Source organism: Lissotriton vulgaris, chromosome 2_1, assembly GCF_964263255.1.
Source record: "Lissotriton vulgaris chromosome 2_1, aLisVul1.2, whole genome shotgun sequence".
Classification (NCBI taxonomy): Eukaryota; Metazoa; Chordata; class Amphibia; order Caudata; family Salamandridae; genus Lissotriton; species Lissotriton vulgaris.
In genome coordinates, this window is record NC_141687.1 from 560,338,168 (window position 1) to 560,358,148 (window position 19,981).

The 19,981-nt window shown below is 43.0% G+C and overlaps 1 protein-coding gene across 1 annotated transcript in view; it reads right to left on the bottom strand.

The window, feature by feature from the left end:
• Positions 1-19,981, bottom strand: part of ERBB4 (erb-b2 receptor tyrosine kinase 4) — a 2,375,242-nt gene that overhangs the window by 89,285 nt on the left and 2,265,976 nt on the right. The window contains exons 24-25 of the mRNA XM_086955561.1: positions 13,501-13,598; positions 8,446-8,616 (exon numbers count right to left, since the gene is read on the bottom strand). Coding sequence (XP_086811687.1) covers positions 8,446-8,616; positions 13,501-13,598 — 269 coding nt within the window. The remainder of the gene's footprint in view (positions 1-8,445; positions 8,617-13,500; positions 13,599-19,981) is intronic.

Genomic DNA, 19,981 nt, shown 5'->3' on the forward strand with positions numbered 1-19,981 from the left:
GTCTAGTGACAAACACAGCATTTAGCACCTGTGGCATTCACTGGCGCCGCTTAAGCATTAGCAGCAATGGAGGTCTGTTGACATTTTATCTGGGATTCCTACATTTAAAACTGAAAAGGAAGTGCCACTGGTGCCAGGGATCTAGTGAATCTTGTGCATTGGTGATCCTCAGTGCACGAGACCTACCAGATCTCTGACACCAAAGTGTAATTTCTGAATGAAGCTCTGAATGAAAGTAGTGCGGTTTTAATGGGCCAGCTTCATAGGTCACAGTTTGCTTTTGCACTGTGGCTCTGTGGTACAGTAACATGCTTCCAAAGGATGCTCCTTTTCGAGCAGTTTATTGGTAGGACGCAGATCTTTTTGAGGAGCACACTCAGGAGTCAGACAGAGATGATGCAAAGAGAGGATCATGCCTCTTACTCAAGCCTTAGAACATGGCTTTGTCTACCTCTGGGGTTTTCTGTACTCTGGGCCATGGCTTCCTACTATGGAAAGCTTAGAAAACAAACTACAGAAAGGATTGACATTACTTGGATTACTGTAGGTTTGCTTAGCGACTTATTGAGTGTTTTTTGCTGATACGAAGCTGCCAGTCACCATGATCTGACACCGCGTCCAGGTTTAATGCTGACCTTGTACAAACACACCATAATATCTTTATTTTGAGAAGATCCCAGACAGCAAAGTGTTTAGTGAGTGATACAAACATGGCCTCTCCTCTTCAGCCTCCACAAGAGGTGGACTTTATGGATTTGAGGATGCTTGCAATAGATTTCTGATAACGCTGATATACAGCATCATTTTTTAATAGCTGGGCTGAGAAAAAGCCATCCATTTGACTGTGCAGAAACTGCAAACAGTGGACCGTTTTTCTTATAGGCACAAGAGGGACAAAGGCAGGAATGAAAACATTATCCTCTTTGTTCAAAGATGAGGGCCTGTCAATAAAGATGACCAGATTCAGAACAGGTGCTACTTTGTTTTGGCAACCACCCAGTAAAATTGGCTAAATGTGGAGACCTGAATTTTGACCAGGGTCCCTGTTTTATCAAGACACCCTTTATAATTATTATAGATTATCCACTAATGTCTGCTTACCAATCATGTTAGCAGCAGACAAATCCTGCCCAGCCAAAACAAGGCTTCTACTCTTAATATGAAACCTGGATCCAGCCATAGCCTAGTACAAAGATAAATAGTGAGTATTGAAAGATGATATTTGGAGGACTCCAAATGGAACAGGTTAGGTTGTAAACCAGGCAAGTCACACAGAGGTATTGGAGGTCCAGTAGTTGTTGGTCCTGTTTGGCTTAGTCAAAATGTAAATTAAAATTTGAATTCAAGATAGCTGTTTAAATGATAAGGCTATTCTTACTGATGTCAGTATTCACGTGACTGCGTTTGACTTCCGCGTACCACGCCGAAAGTTTGTGTTATTATAAATTGGATGCATTAATTGCAATAAGGCAAGGAAGACGTTTGGCTCGCCAGAAGTAAATAATACCTTTAATTAAGTCATGGGGACAACCAAATCAGATACATGACCAGGATTGCAAATGAGAGTCAATTGATAGTCCTGAGGTAAGAACGGGACCACATTGCAAAGGGTCACTGCTAAATGCACACTGTGTTGTCCTGAAGAAGGTCTGATGGATTAATACAATTGAAGACCGAAACGTCGACTACATAGTCCATTTCTTCATGTGTAAATACGTGTACTAGTCACTATTTTATTTATGAAAGATAGATGTCACTTATTGTCTTATTTTGGATTGGCCTTTTTTGCGAATGAACTATAGGGAGAATTGTCAAATTCCTTGTTCATTTGTAAGCATTGCAATCAACGCTAACAGTTGATATGTACCCTATGAATTTGTGAGCATTATAAAATAAGAAATATTTTTTCTTAAAAATATTATCCTGTGTTTTTGTTCTTTATCTTTACTGGGACTATATCAGTTGAATATTCTTTGTTGTTGAACTGTTTGTCAGAACATAAGTTAACTAAAATCATAGCAGATAATGATTTGATTGATCAGATGATTGTGAAAATTGAAATACAACTCTGAATCTGAAATGTCTTCGATAAATAAATTCCCTTGCTGGCATCTTTAACCTTATACTGTTCTAGGAATGACATTTTTGCTAGTCATGACTTAATCGGTAGTGCTCGATTAGGCAGAATTTCAAACTTTAGGCCATATGTCATAACATTCTTTAAGCACTGCATTTAGGATGACTTTCCTTTATCTATAACCCAGTTGGTTAGACCGGATACAGGTCTAGGGTACAGTATGCTCTGATAGAGACCCTAGCTTACTGCTACCAGAATGACAATATTGCCCAACAATGATATTTTTGGCAGTGATAAATAGTCCTATCTAATTATGGTAGGCACCTAGCTATTAGCTGTCTTATTGGAATGGGGAGACTTTCTATAGCATTAACTGGCAGGCTCTCTATAGGATTAAATAACATATTCCAACATAGCCGATATCTGCAATAAGGTTGTACTATAACGTGAAGTGTATTCATAATAACTTAAAGATAGCGGTTCATGAATCCACGACTCGGCAAATATTATTCTAGTATGAAGAGTTTTGACCCATTAAAGGTAGTTTTCTATCATATTCCTCACAGTGGAACCTGTAACTAGGATTAGTACCCCGTTCCAAGATGGCCAACAGATTAGAGCCCTGAGTTACGATAAATAAAGAAATGACAAAATACGTGGTCTTAGGGATTTTAAAAGGATATATGTTGTGGAAATGTTGTTAATCAGGAAGACATAATGGAATTATGACAGTGATAAAACAAAGATTCTACATATTTGGCGGGGAGATGACGACCTTTGACCCAGTAGACAACCATTTAAATACAGCTCCGGGCCGGAAGTATGGTTGTTATCCCGACCCGGAAGCTGTGCGTGGTGAAGCAGGGAGGCCATCCAATTGCTACGAGGTAAAATGGAGGTGATGTTGCCTTGTTTGCGGCTGTTAATTGTATTCCTGAGCGAGAGCTTTAGAAGGGATGTACAGGTTTTTTTTCTTAACCTAGGCCTATCGGTCTTGTGTAGTGCTCTTAAATAAGGGCGGTAAAAAGGGTATACATTTTGACAATTGGGATTCAACATATTAGTAAAACGTGAGTCAAACAATAAAGATATGTTATAAAAAATAGTCCCGTCGCTCCGAGTCGCGGTTCGTGTTGTTGAGGGAGTGACCAAACAACATATTAGTGGTGAGCAAGTAATTAGTAATGCCGAGTAGCTGTTTTTTAATGGCACAGACCATACGGTGAGGCATGCTTTACCCTGTAACACTGTGGCTTTAGATACAATAGGTTTTAAGGGATAGGAACGGATTGACCATAAATTTTGCTACACCTGTCACCCCTAGTAATATAGATCGGGGGGGGGGCAAATTGTACGTATAGAATGAAAGGCTCTTTATATGTAAAAATAAAGGGCAAGGCATGACTTATTTCTCTCTAGGGAGTTGGAGAGTTGTTTTTCCAATCCAACCTATTCTACAATTTCTGTTGGCCGTAGATAGGGTTTTTTTTGCAACCACTCTCAATACGTTCTAGACAGACACCATGCACTTATCATAGTGGAGGGGAGTACGTACACGAATAGTGAATAAACCCATGTATATATCGTATTAGCAGGCACCCAATGAGATAAAGACGGGCTGCTCTGCATTCATCCATATATTTAAAGTGTGTGCACATTCCAGCACAATAAAGATCAGAGACAGCAGAATTCCAGATAAGACACATAACTATATAAGTAAGAATTATTTTTTATTAGGTTAACTTTTTTTGTTTTGTTGTCCTCTTTGAGAGTCCAGATTATGACTTTCTTCTTTTAAATTTGTGTCCTATCAGCAATGGTGTGCGACATCTGAATATACTTATTAGGGTGGCATACCACGCACCGCGTATTCCATTGCATTGCTTTTATGATAAGGTATGTCTTGTTGTTCTTGCTAGACAAGATTTTAACCGAGGACTCTGAATGATAAATTTATAAATGTGGTTGTGTCTTTGTTTATATGTTTTTCTGATAGGCTAAAATACAGAAGATTATCCTGAGCCAGCACCAGGGTATATCATATTGCTGACTCCTTTTTATATTTTTAAAGCTTGAAAACGAGCCCCTATTAAAAGGCTAGAGGTATGTAGTCTACACTTTTGTAGTAAAGCTTAATTCACGGTTTTCTCTTTAGCATGATTTTGTCATGTAATCAAGTTTAACGAAAACATGAATAATGGCTTGGTTTATACATAATGTGTGGGGGATATATGTACATCGAACACAATGTGTCAATTGTTATACAAAGACCTTGAAATACAAGAGGGGGAAGATCATGTGTCATTTAATCTGTATTTAGTGTAAAAAGATTGCGCCTTTTAATCAGAACGTCAGTATAAGATTGAGCATGTAAATAATCCATTTTTTTATTGGATAGAAAACTGTCCTGAAGAAGGTGACACATCGAAACTTCACTGAAACGCTGCGTCGACTTTCTGTTTCCTTTTTTATGTACATGGACTGTAAATTGTTTTTAAACTGTGGAGGTTAATCCCTCTTTTTATTGTGAATAGAATAAAAATACCATGTTTTTTTAAATCAATATTACTTTGTTGGGTTGCTTTACTGTGCTCTACTGACGTACTAATGTTTTTGTATAATATTTGGGTGTATATATCATGCTGTAGGCCACAGCTTTCCAAACTATGTGGCGTGACACATTACTGTGTCGCGACCCACATGTAGGTGTGTCGCATCGGCAGAGTGAAGCTGCAGGGGCTCTTAAGGGGCAAGCAACAACAAAGCCGTATTAACATGCACAAGGTCTTTAACGAACTGTGAAGTGCTCGGGTGCGGCCGTGAGCAGGCCTGGGAAGTGTCTCATCCCGGGCTACCACACACGAGAGGGGAGGAGGGGGACAGAGGGGGGCTGAAGCCCTTTGAGGCCAAAGGGTATTGCGCGCCTGTCTACATCCCATCACACACCCACTCGACAAAGGAAAACAAATGGACCAAATGGTGCGTTTTACAAGAATTGTCAGTGCAATTTTCAAATCTTCAAAAACAGCTTTCTTCAGTAGTTGAAATAATGTGTGTGTGCAGTGTGAAACTGCCAAGACCGGGAAAACTTTGTATTAGTTTTCCGCTCCTCTTGCATTCAGTTTTACCGCCTGCTTCTTTTGATAGATTATCTGCTTTATTTGATGAAAGCATGAAACGTTACTGATTTCACACTTTTCAGCAGTTAGCAGAGATGTCTATCAGATTAGCTCAATCTTGCTAGTTGAGAGACCAGAGATGGAAAACACTGCTGGAAGAGAATCTGTTCTCAGGCAGCTGTTATATGTGTTCTTAATAAGCTAGTAAAATCTACCAATATAGAACATAAGATGGCTCCACTTTATCGATGAAACAACCGTCTCAGCAGTAAGGCAGATCATTCTGCAATTAACCGATTATTCAATATCATCACTGTGTCCCCAAATTATTAATCGACTATCATCTTGAAATATATTTAAGCACACGAATGTTGTTCCAAAATATCAGTTTGCGATGTTTAGTAAATTATTATCCTTAAAAAAATACCTTGTAATTTTTCTTAATTATACATCATTTTTTGTCGCTCTATAACAACTTTTTTCATTTTTAGTAAATGAATGTGTTTGTTTCCAAATATTTGCCCTCGAGTTTCTGAAAGTAACTTATGTTGTCCGCAATTATCAGCTTGACCACATAAACATTCTTGCAATGTCGGTAAATAAATATATATGCTGTTCATACCAGACAGAGAGGGAGTGAGACGGATAGGGAGGGAGGGGGACAGAGGGAGTGAGACAGTCGGAGGGAGAGGGAGGGAGACAGAGAGGGAGTGAGACAGAGAGGGAGTAAGACAGAGAGGGAGAGAGGGAGTGAGACAGAGAGGGAGGGAAACAGAGAGGGAGGGAGACAGAGAGGGAGAGAGACAGAGGGAGGGAGACAGAGAAGGAGTGAGACAGAGAGGGAGGAAGGGAGACAGAGAAGGAGTGAGACAGAGAGGGGTTGAGACAGAGAGGGAGGGAGGGAGGGAGGGCGACTGTCGTAGGGAGACAGATGGAGGGAAAGGCCACCTCTGCCACTAATTCCCTCACTGGTACCCTTTAACAGTGCCCCTCAAGTCTCTGTGTGTGGGGAGTGTGTTGGGTGTGTGTGGTGTGTGTGTGTGGGGGGTGTGTGGGGTGTGGGTGTGTGGTAGTATGTGGGGGGGTGTGGGGTTTAGTGTGTGGGGGGGTTATGTGTGTGTGTGGGAGATGTGTGTGTGGGGTGGTGTGTCTGTGGTGTGGGGTGTGTGTGGGGTTGTGTGTGGGGTGGGGTGTGTGTGTGTGATGTGTGAGGGGTGTGGGGCCCGAACCCACCATAGGTGGTTCAGGCTCGCTCGCTGCGCTTCCTCGTGTTACCGTGTCCCTGAATTTTTTTTCACAAAAGGGTGTGTCACCAACATGAAAAGTTTAGAAAGCTGTGCTGTAGTCAGTGCCTAACAATAGAAATTAGAGTTGGGCCAGGGTCATTGTATGTCCGTGTAGGGACGCTTTATTCTTTGTAGGATTGAGATTAAAAAGTTGTATTGAACAGAAATGGTCCTGAATAAAACAAAAAGACAAGAGAACAATCTGGGGCCCAGGCTCAAATTCCAGCATCAAGTAAATAGCCCAAGCCGATCTCCTACTCAAGGATGTTTGTGGGTGCTGACCAACACCAGATCGGGTCGCACGCATCCAGACTACTTCCTGCCTCTGCCAGGCCATAGAGATTCTTGAAAAAAATATCAGCAGCGAGGCGGCTCACAAAAGACAAGCGAAGGGCCCGTTGTAGCAATTTAGGTATTAAAGGCAATTGGGAAATCAGTTGAAAATTGGCCATATCGAAATGGTCCAATAATTACTTTCTAAGTGGTGGGAACAGAACTGCCGAAATGAAATTGCACTGCACCAGTTCCTCTACATATTATTAAAATGTTCCTGAAATGTGAGTTAAATACCGGACAGTAACCTTTCATTGCATTGGGGCAACGGTCATGAGGTGAACCAGTTAAAGAACTTTGCATCACTTAGAAAAAGAAATCCTCTGGTTAGGGAGGATGAGTAGACATGAGACATGGAATGGTCACTGAACATCTGGCTGTATTACACACACTGGAATACAGTACAAAACACAGATATTCTGTAATGAACGCCCTTACACATAGAACAGTCTCATACTGAGGTGAGCGCCCATACACATTAAACACTGTCATACTGTAAGGAACCATCAGACCTATTGAAAGCACTACTAAAGAACATACTTAGGTAGTATGACCCTAGTCATTCATGGAAAACCCTAACATGATAAACAAAGTTATGTTATTTTATTTAAACTTGTTATCGCATCCAACTCACTCCCAGAGGAGTAACTCGGCGCTGGGCACAGCAGGTTGGCATGAATGATCACCAAAGAATTAGGGGGAAACATTTAAGAGCCATGTTTTAATAGCTTTTTAACTTTAGCATGATCCTCACATAAGCGAATGGACATGGGAAGTTTATTTCCCAAAAATGTTGCCAGATAAGAAAATGATCCACCGCCAAATCTGACCGTGTGGGTGCAAGGTATTTTTAGTAACCTAAATACCCCCTTACTACAATCACCCTAAAATAATCTGCGTCATCCTATTATAAACATGATACTATAGAGCCTAGCCTCCTGCTAGGGAGGGCACCACAAACCTAATCATGTGTAAGGTGTAGCAAATGCCTGTATGCACTGAATGTGATACAATAAACGCACCCTTACAAAATGAATGGCCTAATAGATGTAATGCACCACCATAGTCAATAACTGCAACTCTTGTGTCTACCCTGATAGAGTGACGTCCTTCAGACCAAAGCTGGAATCCCGCTGTGCCTTTATAGCTCCAGCAAAAGAGCACTCGTGTCTTAAGTATGCATTCATTCAGCATGCAAGTCCTTATAATGACTTTCCTTAGGGGGGAGCATTGGTGGATTGGTGCTGGTTTTAAAGTCTAACACCTTCCTTACTGTTGCACAAACTGGAGTTGGAATAGTAAATTAACCGATTCCAAAATCCAGCGCCCCCCTAAGGCAAATCATTGTAACGACTTGCGTGCTGAATGAAAGCGAGCGTACTTAAGACGCATTTGTTCCCATTAAGCCGCTGTGAAGGCACAGCAGGATTCCGGCTTGCATTATACTGACACACATTTGCCCTGATAATGTCCACATTAACACAGGAAAAGAGTCTGATATATCGGACTTTTGTTCATTATACGTCTGAAGAAAAGATGCAGCTGGGCAAGAGGTCCCAATTGACAACGCCCTGATCAATGAAACATAGTCACAGATGGGCCTGCAAGTTTAGTTTGGGGGTTCACCTACCCTGTTGGAGTCCATCCTGCCTCTGGAGCTGTACATGGGCGGTGGCATGGTGAAAGCTTGAGGCACCAGGTACTCATCGGCATCAATCATGTCTTGCAGATCTTCTTCGTCTAGAAGGTTCTGGAAGAATTTGCTGTCACTTGGGCTCGGCAGCTTCATGCGGTCATCGCCCTGAACACATTACACGGGAGTGGGGGAAACCAAAAGATAACATTGTTGTTAGTCTATTTAAAATCACAATATATTGTGTAGTTGTTTGTTTGCTCGCCAAGTGATGTTTACTACATGCAGCCTTCCCTGTGCCACCCATGTTATTTTACCTACTACAGAGCTAACATTTACTCTCTTTTCTATTGACCACATTCTGCTCTCAGAAAATCAGGCTGCGAATCTGCAGGAAGAGTTACTGTACAACTGCAAGAGGGCATTAATGAGTCTGGGTTTTCTCTTGACAATGCATGTCCTCACATGAGACCTGTGCTGTTCTGTGAATCTATTTTTCGGTCCCAATAGCCTCTAATTTTGTGTGAAGCCACCTCTAGCTCCACAGAATTGTTAAGCAATGCAATTAAACACCGGCCTTTACCCACAGTAACCCTTAAAGCAGTTCACACACGTTGGTAAGGGTGTATGGTGCACCTATAACATTTCCGGCCAATGCTTTCTTCTCACCCTACATGCAAAAAGAAGTATCACTTAGGCTTTCCAGAACCTTCTTTAATGCTGCAATCCATTATATGCTTTAAGTGTCCTGGAAGGACCTTAATCATCAGGAGGCTTTCGCTGGAGCGACAAAGATTCAAAATGCACTTGCTAATCCTGAAGCAACTAAAAATCAGCAGGATTGTTCTTCGAGCTCAGTTATTTCTGCAGCTTCCTGTGAGGCAAATGACTAGAAAATTCTTTCAGTCAGGCTTGCAAGACCTTCGGCGTTCTGCCTGCAACACCTGCAACATCACACGAGGGTCTGAAGCTCCACCGGCATCCAGTGCATTCTCTCACTCAAAGAACTCAGATCTTATGACATCACATGGCCCGTCATGCATCCTATTTCAACAGCCAGCACTTTTGGTTGGTCCAGGCAGCAAGGTGAAAGCATCTCAAGGGCCGCCCTGAACACGCCCCTGGCATGAAGTCCATAACTCACCCCTTCAGAAAATTCCAAACCACCAGCAGCCATCCCGCCATCTTTGAGTATCAGAATTTAGTAGAATATCTTCACTGGGCATTTTTTAAGAGGAAGACAGTAACTGGAGTCAGTATTGTCCGCTACTGAGTGTGCACACTTATTTTAATTTGAAATGTAGGGCACGTGCACTTCTCAGCAATACTGCTATGTATTTAATGAAAGAGTATCAGCACATCTCAGGGGCAAATAGGTACTCTAAGCAGGGAGTACCTGGACTTCTAAATTTCCATTTACAGCACTGACTGAAGTCCAGACCAGGGCAAAGGAATTCGCAGTCACGGTGTATGTTCAAGCCGAAGCTCCTCTCTGACACGCTCTGACAGGATCTGGTGGTTTTCAGTGGCATGTTTCAACAATGTAATGGTCACATAATAGGCAAAAAAATACAAATGTGTCTGCTGGGCGGAAATGGTACCCTTGCCTTTGCCCTCCCCGTTTCTATTAACGTCCTGTGCGACGGGTCAAGGTAGCCAGCAAAGTGCATGCGCCGTGCATCAGCACTTGACCTTCACACAAAGTGCTGTAAACATTTTACCGTGGTGCTGGGCCCGCCACAAGCGTGTGAACGGCCACCGCCTGGCGTAACAAATTGTCTCATCTGGAAGGCACGAAATGCACAGCAGCCTAGCAGATGGAAGAAACCCTCACTGCACACAAGTGCTCCCTCTTCGCTTCTATTTTCAGATGTTTACTAAACAGCTCTGTGATATTTTCTTTCAAAAAACCTTACCCCTGTCGATTCTCATTTGTCTTGCTCTGCCGTAAGTTCCTTTCCCTCGCTTCCATGGCTCGTGCTCACCAGCAAGCAGTAGTTGAGAGTTTTCCATTTTTTCCCACTGGGAAATCCAACCGAAAACTCACTTTGCCAGCGGCCTGCTCTATCACCAGCGCGTGCCGAGGGATAATCCAATCATTTTTACATTTGAGATTTTTTTGTTTTTTGGCATCTAACTTTTCAAACACCAGATTGGTGGATTTTATGGACAGGAACTGTGGTGCAGGTCAATTCCAATACTACAACTTACAGCATCACTGTTTAAATTCAATGAGGTTGGAGTGACGGATAGCCTGTAATATACCATTTCGTACACATGAATACTACAAATATCTTTTCCCCATGCAGTTATTACCAGACAAACTCTGCCTGGGAAAAAAAATTGGAATTGCACCAATTTCAGACAAATCGTATTATAAAATAGGGTGCAAACCTCGTGTGCATTAAATTTGGTATAAACCTTGTGACTTGAAATGAGGGCCCACGTTCATTTGAGCTTCTTAGATTTTAAGGTAGGAGCCCCTAGGTCCGGTCTGATTTCTTTGAGAGATTCATTATATAATGGGCGTGGGAGGAACATTTTGAGGTACATCACTTTCATGTATTCTTCTACTATTTGTGTCATATGTGGGGGCAAAAAAGCCTGGAGTGCTTTTTTTGTGTGCCGTTAAAGTGCTTACGCCATTTAATGCGTGTTCTGTGTACTGGTGGGCGGCACTGCTGTGGAGGATTTGAGGATCCGGGACTCTCAGTCCAATCACTTCATACCCAAACTTCACCCAGGTGTCTAGGGGTCATCCGTCCCCTCGGTTAAACAGCACGTCGCGTGACATGTCTTGAAGGCTGGAGAAACATTGCAGGGCGGCTACTCTGCCAGCTGATAGCCGGTCTGCACTTCACAAATCTCTGGAATATGAGGTGCTCAAAGACTGCAGTTACTCGTCAATATTTCTACTGAACCCAGATGAGTCACAAATCTATGCTTCGAAAAGTCAGAAATCAATTGTTGTGTGTTTCTTTGTACGTTTGGAGTAGAGTCCCTACTTTCTGGTGATTCTCAAATACATTTAAAACTAAGCCTGGCTACCTATGACAGGTGTAGATTTCCAGACGCTTGTGGGGAAGATGCTCTCTGATGCACATTACATGAGCCCTCCTACAATGGCTTATTTTGTAGAGAACTGACGTTGCATCAATGCCATTTATGTCACCATAGGAAGAGTCACCACCAGTGTAGGGATAGGAATTATGATTGCGTATTGACTATGCACTACAGCTGTTGAACTCCAATGCTTTAAGTTATTGAATGTTAACCAGAGATTTCCTTCATCGAAAGTTTATAACAACAGTATTAAGTTTTTTTTTTAAAATGTTGGTTGGTAACTGATCTCAGTAGAGAATGATAAATTCCATCGAGAATGTATTTCAGTGAATTTGGGGGAGGCGGGATCCTTTGTTGCGATGTACTTGTGTAAATTCCAAAAACATATTTGCTCCCCTCCTTTCAGTGTCTTTTTGAGATGCAAGGCAGCATGAGGCACGTGACCGTGACTTTGCCCCTCAGAGCCCACTGGCCAAGGTCTTTGGACATGTGTATCAGGCTCTTAGTGCAGAGCATGGTCTTCAGTCAACCTGTTTGCCAAGTCCCCCTGATCCCGAACCCACTAAACATGCCCTTTGACCATGAGCAGCTGGCTCGGCCTTGCTACATAGCTCTGAGAGCCCTCTAGGCACAATCTTTCTTAATGCTCAGCAGGATCAAAGAGTAGTGTGGGGCCTAAAACCACCCCCCTTGGCTCATAGCCATGCATCTGATCTTTCTCGTGTTTACCCTCTGTTTTCAAGACCTCTAAAAAAGCTTGTTTTGGACGCTAAGTGTAGAATGATTATAAAAAGGTGTCCTTTTTATTAACCTTGATGCCCAGTCCACAAACCTGAAGAGAGTCATAAACCAGTTCCTAAACTCATATGGTCGTCTCTGGTGGCTCAGTGGACTAATGCGTCCTTTGCAGGAGCCTGTATTTGACCTCATGGTCACAGGTTCAAATCCTGGTGGGTCCACTCAGCCTTTCATCAATCTGAGGTCAATAAAATGAGTACCATTGAGTTGGGTAACAATGCACATCTGTTAATCATCACCAAGACACCCTTCTGGGTGAACGGGAGCTTTGCAAATACACGTTATGCTATGGTAAATTAGATTTGTTTCCAGAGAAAAAGGCATTTTTATCCTTTGCACGACAAAGCTCCAGAAAGTTTTTTTCACAACCACATTTATGAACCATGATCTCCATTTCTGGGGCCTAATTAGGCCTACTGATGCAGATGGTGATTTGTACTTGGCCAGTTCATGAACCTACCAAACCAGTGTTTGAAATGTCTGAGTTTTGGAATTTCCAGTAGACAAAGCTGAAGTTCCCATTTCCACTGGGATAGTTTGCTTCCGGCTGCAGCAAAACGTACTGGACAGGGGTACACATGACTTGACTTAAAGATAGAATTTGGTTCACCTAAGCTGCTTTCTTTGTTTGGTGTAAATATGTTGAGCAGATTTTGAGGAATTTACACAAGGCAAATTTACCAATAATCAATATTGGCCAGTTGTGATTCTTAACCACATTTTTTAAAAACTGAAATTTGACTGCAAAATAAAATTTCTCTGGCTGAGATGTCTTTCCGCAACAAACTTACTTAAATTCACAAACCTACTTAGTTGATGTCGGGTCAGTTGAGCACAATGCAAGTACTCCTGAGGGATACAAGGACACATCCCAGAAGGGTGGAAAGTGCCTTTGGGACTCCATTTATTACTCTCCAGTATGGTTATCTTGCCTAGTCCATAGGGAAAATAATTTATTGGATCAGAAGTAACTTTGGCATTGTCTGATAATTTTGCATGGAATGCAGCATAAAGGTACTACATGTACCATAGCTATATCCACTTACATTTTCTCTATGTTGGATGTGGGACAGAATAGATTCCTTTGTTAATTTGGTCCAATATGATCAGTAGTTTGATTACAGAACAAAACGCTGCAAACATACACTTTTAAGGGATACTTTTAGAGATGGATTGTTTCCAGAGACTCACCTGTATCACCAAATATCTCGGAGGGTCCCGCGCCATTCTAGAAAATTCCGCAGCCAGCTCTTTGAACTTGGGACGACTGTCGGCATCAATCATCCAACCTGGATAGGTGAGAGGGACAAAAAGATGAGCTGATTTACTGCTGTCATCGTTGAAGCCTCGTGTGTTGAGCTCTGCTTATAGTTCTGTGTATAACTCTCAAGTTAAGGTTACAAATATTGGCATGGCCACCATGGCCTGTCATTCTTCTGAGGTCAGTAATGCCAATACACCATTGTGTTGGGTAATCAAAGCAGTTAAGTAAAAACAGTGTGTGCTATGTAGTTTTTGAATGTTATTATTTGCAATGACTGACACTTCCACCAGACAACACATGATGTCTGATGGTTTCTCTATCATGCTTCCAATCACAAGGCTGACTCCTAGCCTAAGATATGAGCTCTCTCTGTAGAGTAGGCATGGTCAACTCTTAATGTGAATTGCAAGAGGAGAGTAATTGCAAGTCATCTGACTATGAGGGTGCATCTGCACAAATACGCTTCTCTTTTGGTCTATTTTCGGTATCTTAGGGGACGCAGAGTAGTTACCAGGATTTGCATATCCACTGGGAAGCCACACCAATCCTCCACTCCTTGCTTCACCTTGCTTTGAACCGCCAGCTTCCCCTGAAGAAAAATAGGTTTGTAGAAGGCCTGCATGTAGGGCACTTGACTGCTTCTTACCTGACCCAACGGAAGAATGCCAGAGAAGTCACCTCTTTTTGAGGTTTTCTGATTCTTTTCCCCTTCCTGCCTCCTTTGGCTAGAGGAGAAGAGGAGCCTTCCCTGTCCACCAGGAAGTCTCACCAGACATCTCGCTCTCGTCTTCCAAAGCAGGTGCAATGGCTGCAAGAGGGATTATTTCCAGGGCACATGATTTCCTGGGATGCTAGTGAGGCACACCAGAGCAAATCCAGCTTCTTGATTTTTATATCCTTTTCCCCGCTCTCCTGTTCCTGGCTGGAGCCAGGCTTCCATCCACACTGAGAGATTCCCTCTCCAACCCACCCACATTCTAGGTCCATGCCCTTTCCATCAGACTCCCAGCTTCTACGGGGGGCAGGTGGATTAGCGGAGTACAAGGTGCCATATACTCCTGTTACACATGTGAGGCTTACATAATAAAAAAAAGATTTTGGGATATTCCCTACTCATTCCTGTAGTAAAATATATAGTAGGGCTTCCAGTGTCCCCCAGGGGGCCCCATTGGCCTATCCCATTGGCATCTTAGCTTCCTCTATAAGAGAAACTACATACAGACACCTAATCAGCCCTCGTTAGGGTATACACAGCTTTAAAAAATAAAATCCTTGCTGCTCCTCACGCAGGTCTTGCCTAGTCCAACGCTCAACTTCATACATCTTAACACATAATATCCTCACCTAACAATTTACCAAACAGGTGTCTCTTCACTCACGTGCTCTGTTAGAAATGGGGTCTCTAGTTGGCAGAGGTAGGTACCTTTGTCCAAATAGGGTTCCTTGATTCTAGTCATGGTAAGGGGGATACACACTTTAGATAACCCCTGCTCACCCCCTGGGTAGCTTGGAACAAGCAGACAGACTTATCCCTAAGGCAATGTGTAAAGTATTTGTACTCAAACCCACAGTAATACAGTAATAACACCACAAATGGACACTGCACCAGTTTAGAAAAATAAAGTACCTTTATCTAAACTCACCAAAACCAAAACTATAAAAAAAACAACATACAGGTAATAAGATATGACTTTAGAACTGTTATTGCAAAAAGAAAGCTTGTAGAAATTATTTAGCTCTACTTGGGGCTATTATGACATTGTGGCAGCAATGAATATAAAGTATGGTGCTGACCGCGAGGAGCGCGGCATTGGCATGGAGTTACACAGACCCCCAAACAAACAGTACCTTGGAAATGAAGTCTATGATGATGCACAGTGTCGTAGTGGTGAGGTGTCTGTAGGTACAATGGTCGAGGCCGGTTTCCTGGCTGCCACGAGGGAGGCAAGGAGTCATGTCAGCGAGGAGGCACAATGTCAAGTCCAGGACAGGGGAAGACGGTTGCGTCGACAGTGAGGCATCAGTTCCGGTGACGATGCAAAGTCGGCAAGTCAGCCTTGGTGGTTATCGGTGCGGCGATAACAGGATGCAGGCGCTGGCGATGACTGAGTCGGCACGAGCGCTGGCATCGGGCATGACTGATAACTGCTGGCGTTGAAGGGCGTCAGAGTTGTGGTGCAAGCCGGGCAGTGTGTTGTTCACTTCACGAGCGGTGCCCCGTGCCTTGGTGCAGGTCGCGGCGTCACAGCGACGTCCCTGATGGCATCAAAACAGGTTTTCTTGCTTCTGTTAGCTCTCAACAGCAGGAACAACCTCCAGAGGCCCAAAACTTGAATAGGCACCTCCTGGAAGGTCTGAACTCTCAGCAAGAGGGTTCAAGGGAGCTGGGGGTGATTTGTGTCACTGAGACTTCGGAACAGGAGCCCAGCACACCTCAGGCCTTGGAGATCTTCTTTAAGCAGGTTCAAAGCAAAGTTCCAGTCTTTGTCCTCTCCTTAGCAGAAACAGCAACTGCAGGGCAACCCCACACAGCACACAGAAAAGGGGCAGTACTCCTCCTCACAACTCTTCAGCTTTTCTCCTTAGCAGAGGTGCCTCTTGAGTCCAGAAGTAGTCTAAAGTTCAAGGGTTTTATGTCTAACACTTGTTCTCTTTGTGCAAGGGTCTCTGAGCCAGTCCAAGCCAGATCTATCCTCACTGGTGCAGTATGACCATAGGGGGTGGAGACAGCATTGTGAAATGGAGACATGCCCTATTCTTGTGCAAGGAAAACTTCCTCCCATTACCTTAAATTCAGTCTGGGTCTATTCAGCCCAGCTCTGAGTCATCCAGGAAAGGCCAGGCACACCTCCACCCCCCCACGCCTCTTGTGGCTGTCTACAGTGAATGCACATCCCCAGCCCCTGTCTCTCTAAAACTAGGCAGAGGAACACAGAATGGTTAAACAAGAAAACGCCTACTTTCTAAAAGTAATATTTTCAAACATACAATTTAAAACCATGTTTTCTAAAAGATGTGTTATTAAATTCCGAGTTCAGAGAGTCTAAACTTTATTTCTCCATCTTGTCCCAATGGGAAGTTATACTGTAAAATGTTACAAAGCATTTCCCATTCTATCATATGTGGCAAGATAGACTTTCAAAAGTGAAAATTGAAATTGCCAATATTTCCCTATCAGGACATGTCACACACACCAGTACATGTCCTACCTTTCACATACACTGCACGCTGCCCAGGGGGGTACCTTGGGCCTACTGTAGGGGTGCCTTACATGTAAGAAAAGGGAAGGTTAGGGCCTGGCAAGTGGGTGCACTTACCAAGTCCACGTGGCAGTTAACAACTGTGTTCAGACACTGCAGTGGCAGGTCTGAGATACCTTTTCAGGGCTACTCATGTGAGAGGCGCAATCAGTGCTGCAGGCCCACTAGCAGCAATTGATATACAAGCCCTGGCACACTTCAGTGCACTCTACTAGGGACTTACCAGTAAATCAAATATGAGACCAGGGAGAACCAATTTTAACAAAACTTTATGCAGGGAGTATTATACGCAGGGAGCACTTGCACTTTGACACTGATAATCAGTGGCAAAGTGCCCAAAGAATCAATCTAAGCCAGCAAAAACAAAATCCAGCACAGCATGAAAAATACAGGAGGTTGAGGCAAAAAGTGAGAGGAACCCACATCAAAGATACCAAGTCTAACATGCTCTCATAGCCTCTCATTTTCCAATAAGCCATTCAATAGCTGAATTTTCACGACTGCTACTCCCTCCAGGATTGCGCCTGATGCAGAATTGATGATGTCATGGCTTAAACTACCTCTGACCCTGCAGCCAGCACCAGCCAGTCTGACATAATTGCCATCCCATAAAAGGGCAACTGACACATCACCACTAGGCATGGTGCTGCGTCAGTCCACTCACCATAGAATGGAGGCTGGAGGAAGAGGGGATCACTCCAAGGATCCAGTGTGGAAGTAACCAGGGGATGGTCGGAGCATGAAGGGTGACATGTCCCTTCTTTAGAAAAGCCTCTCTCCCATGGGGAAGGAGCATGTCCTTGAATGTCTTTGATCACATCCAAAAACTAAATCTCACGACCCCTATGAACAGTGGCTACCCACAGTTCCCCTTAATATGCCTACTAAATAAATGGGTGACTTATAATAACAATGACTTTGACAAAGCTTCACAGACTGAAAATATTTTAGACCTCATATGTCTCTTGACTAACATGGGCCGTTCCCTGTGGAAATATCAACATAGAGAAAATACTCTTGCATCACCCTTCTCATTTTCAGAAAAAGAGAGAAGAGAAAGTGGATGTGGTTTAATAACAAACACAATATATTAGAATGTTTCACACTAGCCCTGTATGTTTTCCACAGTATTGTGTCACGGAGAACCCCCAGATTCTGTGAGACCACAGAACTTGCCATATCATGAATACATCACGAGGGGTCGAACTATCTTGCCGCAAAGACTTCTACTGTGAAACACAAATGGGGCAATAATAGGTTGGCAAGACACAATCAGTCAAGCAAACGTTTCAGTGTTGCCCCTACTAAGCTCACAACATATATTGAACCAATAGAGTACGTTGTGCGCTTAATTGAGACAACACTTAAACAAAATGCAAAGAGTTTAGTTGACTAATTGTGTCTAGCCAACCCATTATTGTGCAATGTGTGTTTAGTTTGACAGAGGAAGAGAGGCTGAAGAAGGGGAGAGGATATGGCCTAACGTGTTCAGCTCTCATGCGACCCACTAATTAATTCCAAGGCAGATGCAACCATCGATTGGACCCTTGTTGGATTCATCAAGATACCATAACAGTGCCGATTTTCAGTATTACTCTCAAATCACTCACCTTGACCTCATTTTGCAGAATTCCAGAGTCGAACTTATCCAGTCTCAGACTCTCAACATGCAGTGCCACAGATGATGCTAGTTATCCCCTGGCATTCATTCACCTTGAGGGCAACCTAGGTGGCTTTGCCATTTTGGCATTGGGCCAAGGTGACATGTATATTATTGGCAGCACAATTCACGTAATTTCAGGAATTTTTCATTCCACAAAATTGCCAAAACTACATTATGTCACTTAACTACATGCTGTACATGGCAACATTTCTACCAGAAGAGTGTATGAATAATGTGAATGTCAGGAACACAAGCAATTGTTTCTTGCTCCACTTGTGTTTTTTGTTTTGTTTTTTTAACACAAAATATGTCCTCGCACAAATATTGATGTAAGGACACATTTTACTCTAAAATATAGCACTAAGGGCCAGATGTAGGTGCCCTAATACCGGTCGGAAACCGCCGATTTTGGCCGTTTCCGACCGGTATTAGGGTTTTCAGATGTAGGGGGCTGAAAAATACAGAATCGGTATATTTACCGATTCGGTAAAATTACCGATTCGGTAAATTACTGAATCGGTAAATACACCGATTCTGTATTTACAAATGTAGGTGGCACAGTTTACAGTGCCACAGGCCCTTAAGAGTCGGTATTTTACCACACAATCCTATTGTGTGGTAAAATACCGAATTCAGGTGTGCATGCACATCTGTGCATGCACACCTGTGCAATGTGACACACAGACATGCCCTTAGGGCATGTCTGTGTGCCACATGGCACACATGCCTGTATTTGGGGTGATAGAGGGTGTCAAAGTGACACCCCATGCACCCTTGCTGGAATTGGTATTTACCGAATCGCTAAATACCGACCGATTCGGTAATGCCCATTGATTCCTATGGGCTTCAATCCCCATAGGAATCAATGGGCATTACCGAATCGGTATTTACAGAATCGGTAAATACCGAATCTTAACGATTCGGTATGTACCGATTCTGTAATACCTACATCCACCCCCCCCCCCCCACTCTATTTTACCACTTCTTAAATACCGAATCGGTATAATTCGGTATTTACGAAGTGGTAAAATAAAATTACCTACATCTAGGCCTAAATGACGAAATAGCATTTTACATACACATAATTTTCCAAAAATGTTGAGTAATTCGCAATTACAAATTTTGGGAATTTCGCACACCTCTGGTGGCACACATGTAAAAACATACGCCTATCGACCAGTTAAGGCTGACCAAAGGCTCAACACAGACTTCGAAAAAACATGGAAATATTTAAGAACTCAGGGGCACACCCCCTTCTAAGGTCCTTTGTCCAGCAGGAGAGGGTTGGAATAGATATATTGTGTGCTTGCCTTTAAAGAAGAACTTGAACCATTCAAGGACCAGAGAAATGTCTTCCCTTCTATCCTTCTTCGGCAGGGCTTTAAATGAACCTCAATGTCACCCTGGATAATGTTGGATACTGATTTCTGGGAAATTGACACAGGGCTGGTCGCTGCAGGCAGCAGTGGAGTGGATGTGTGGTGA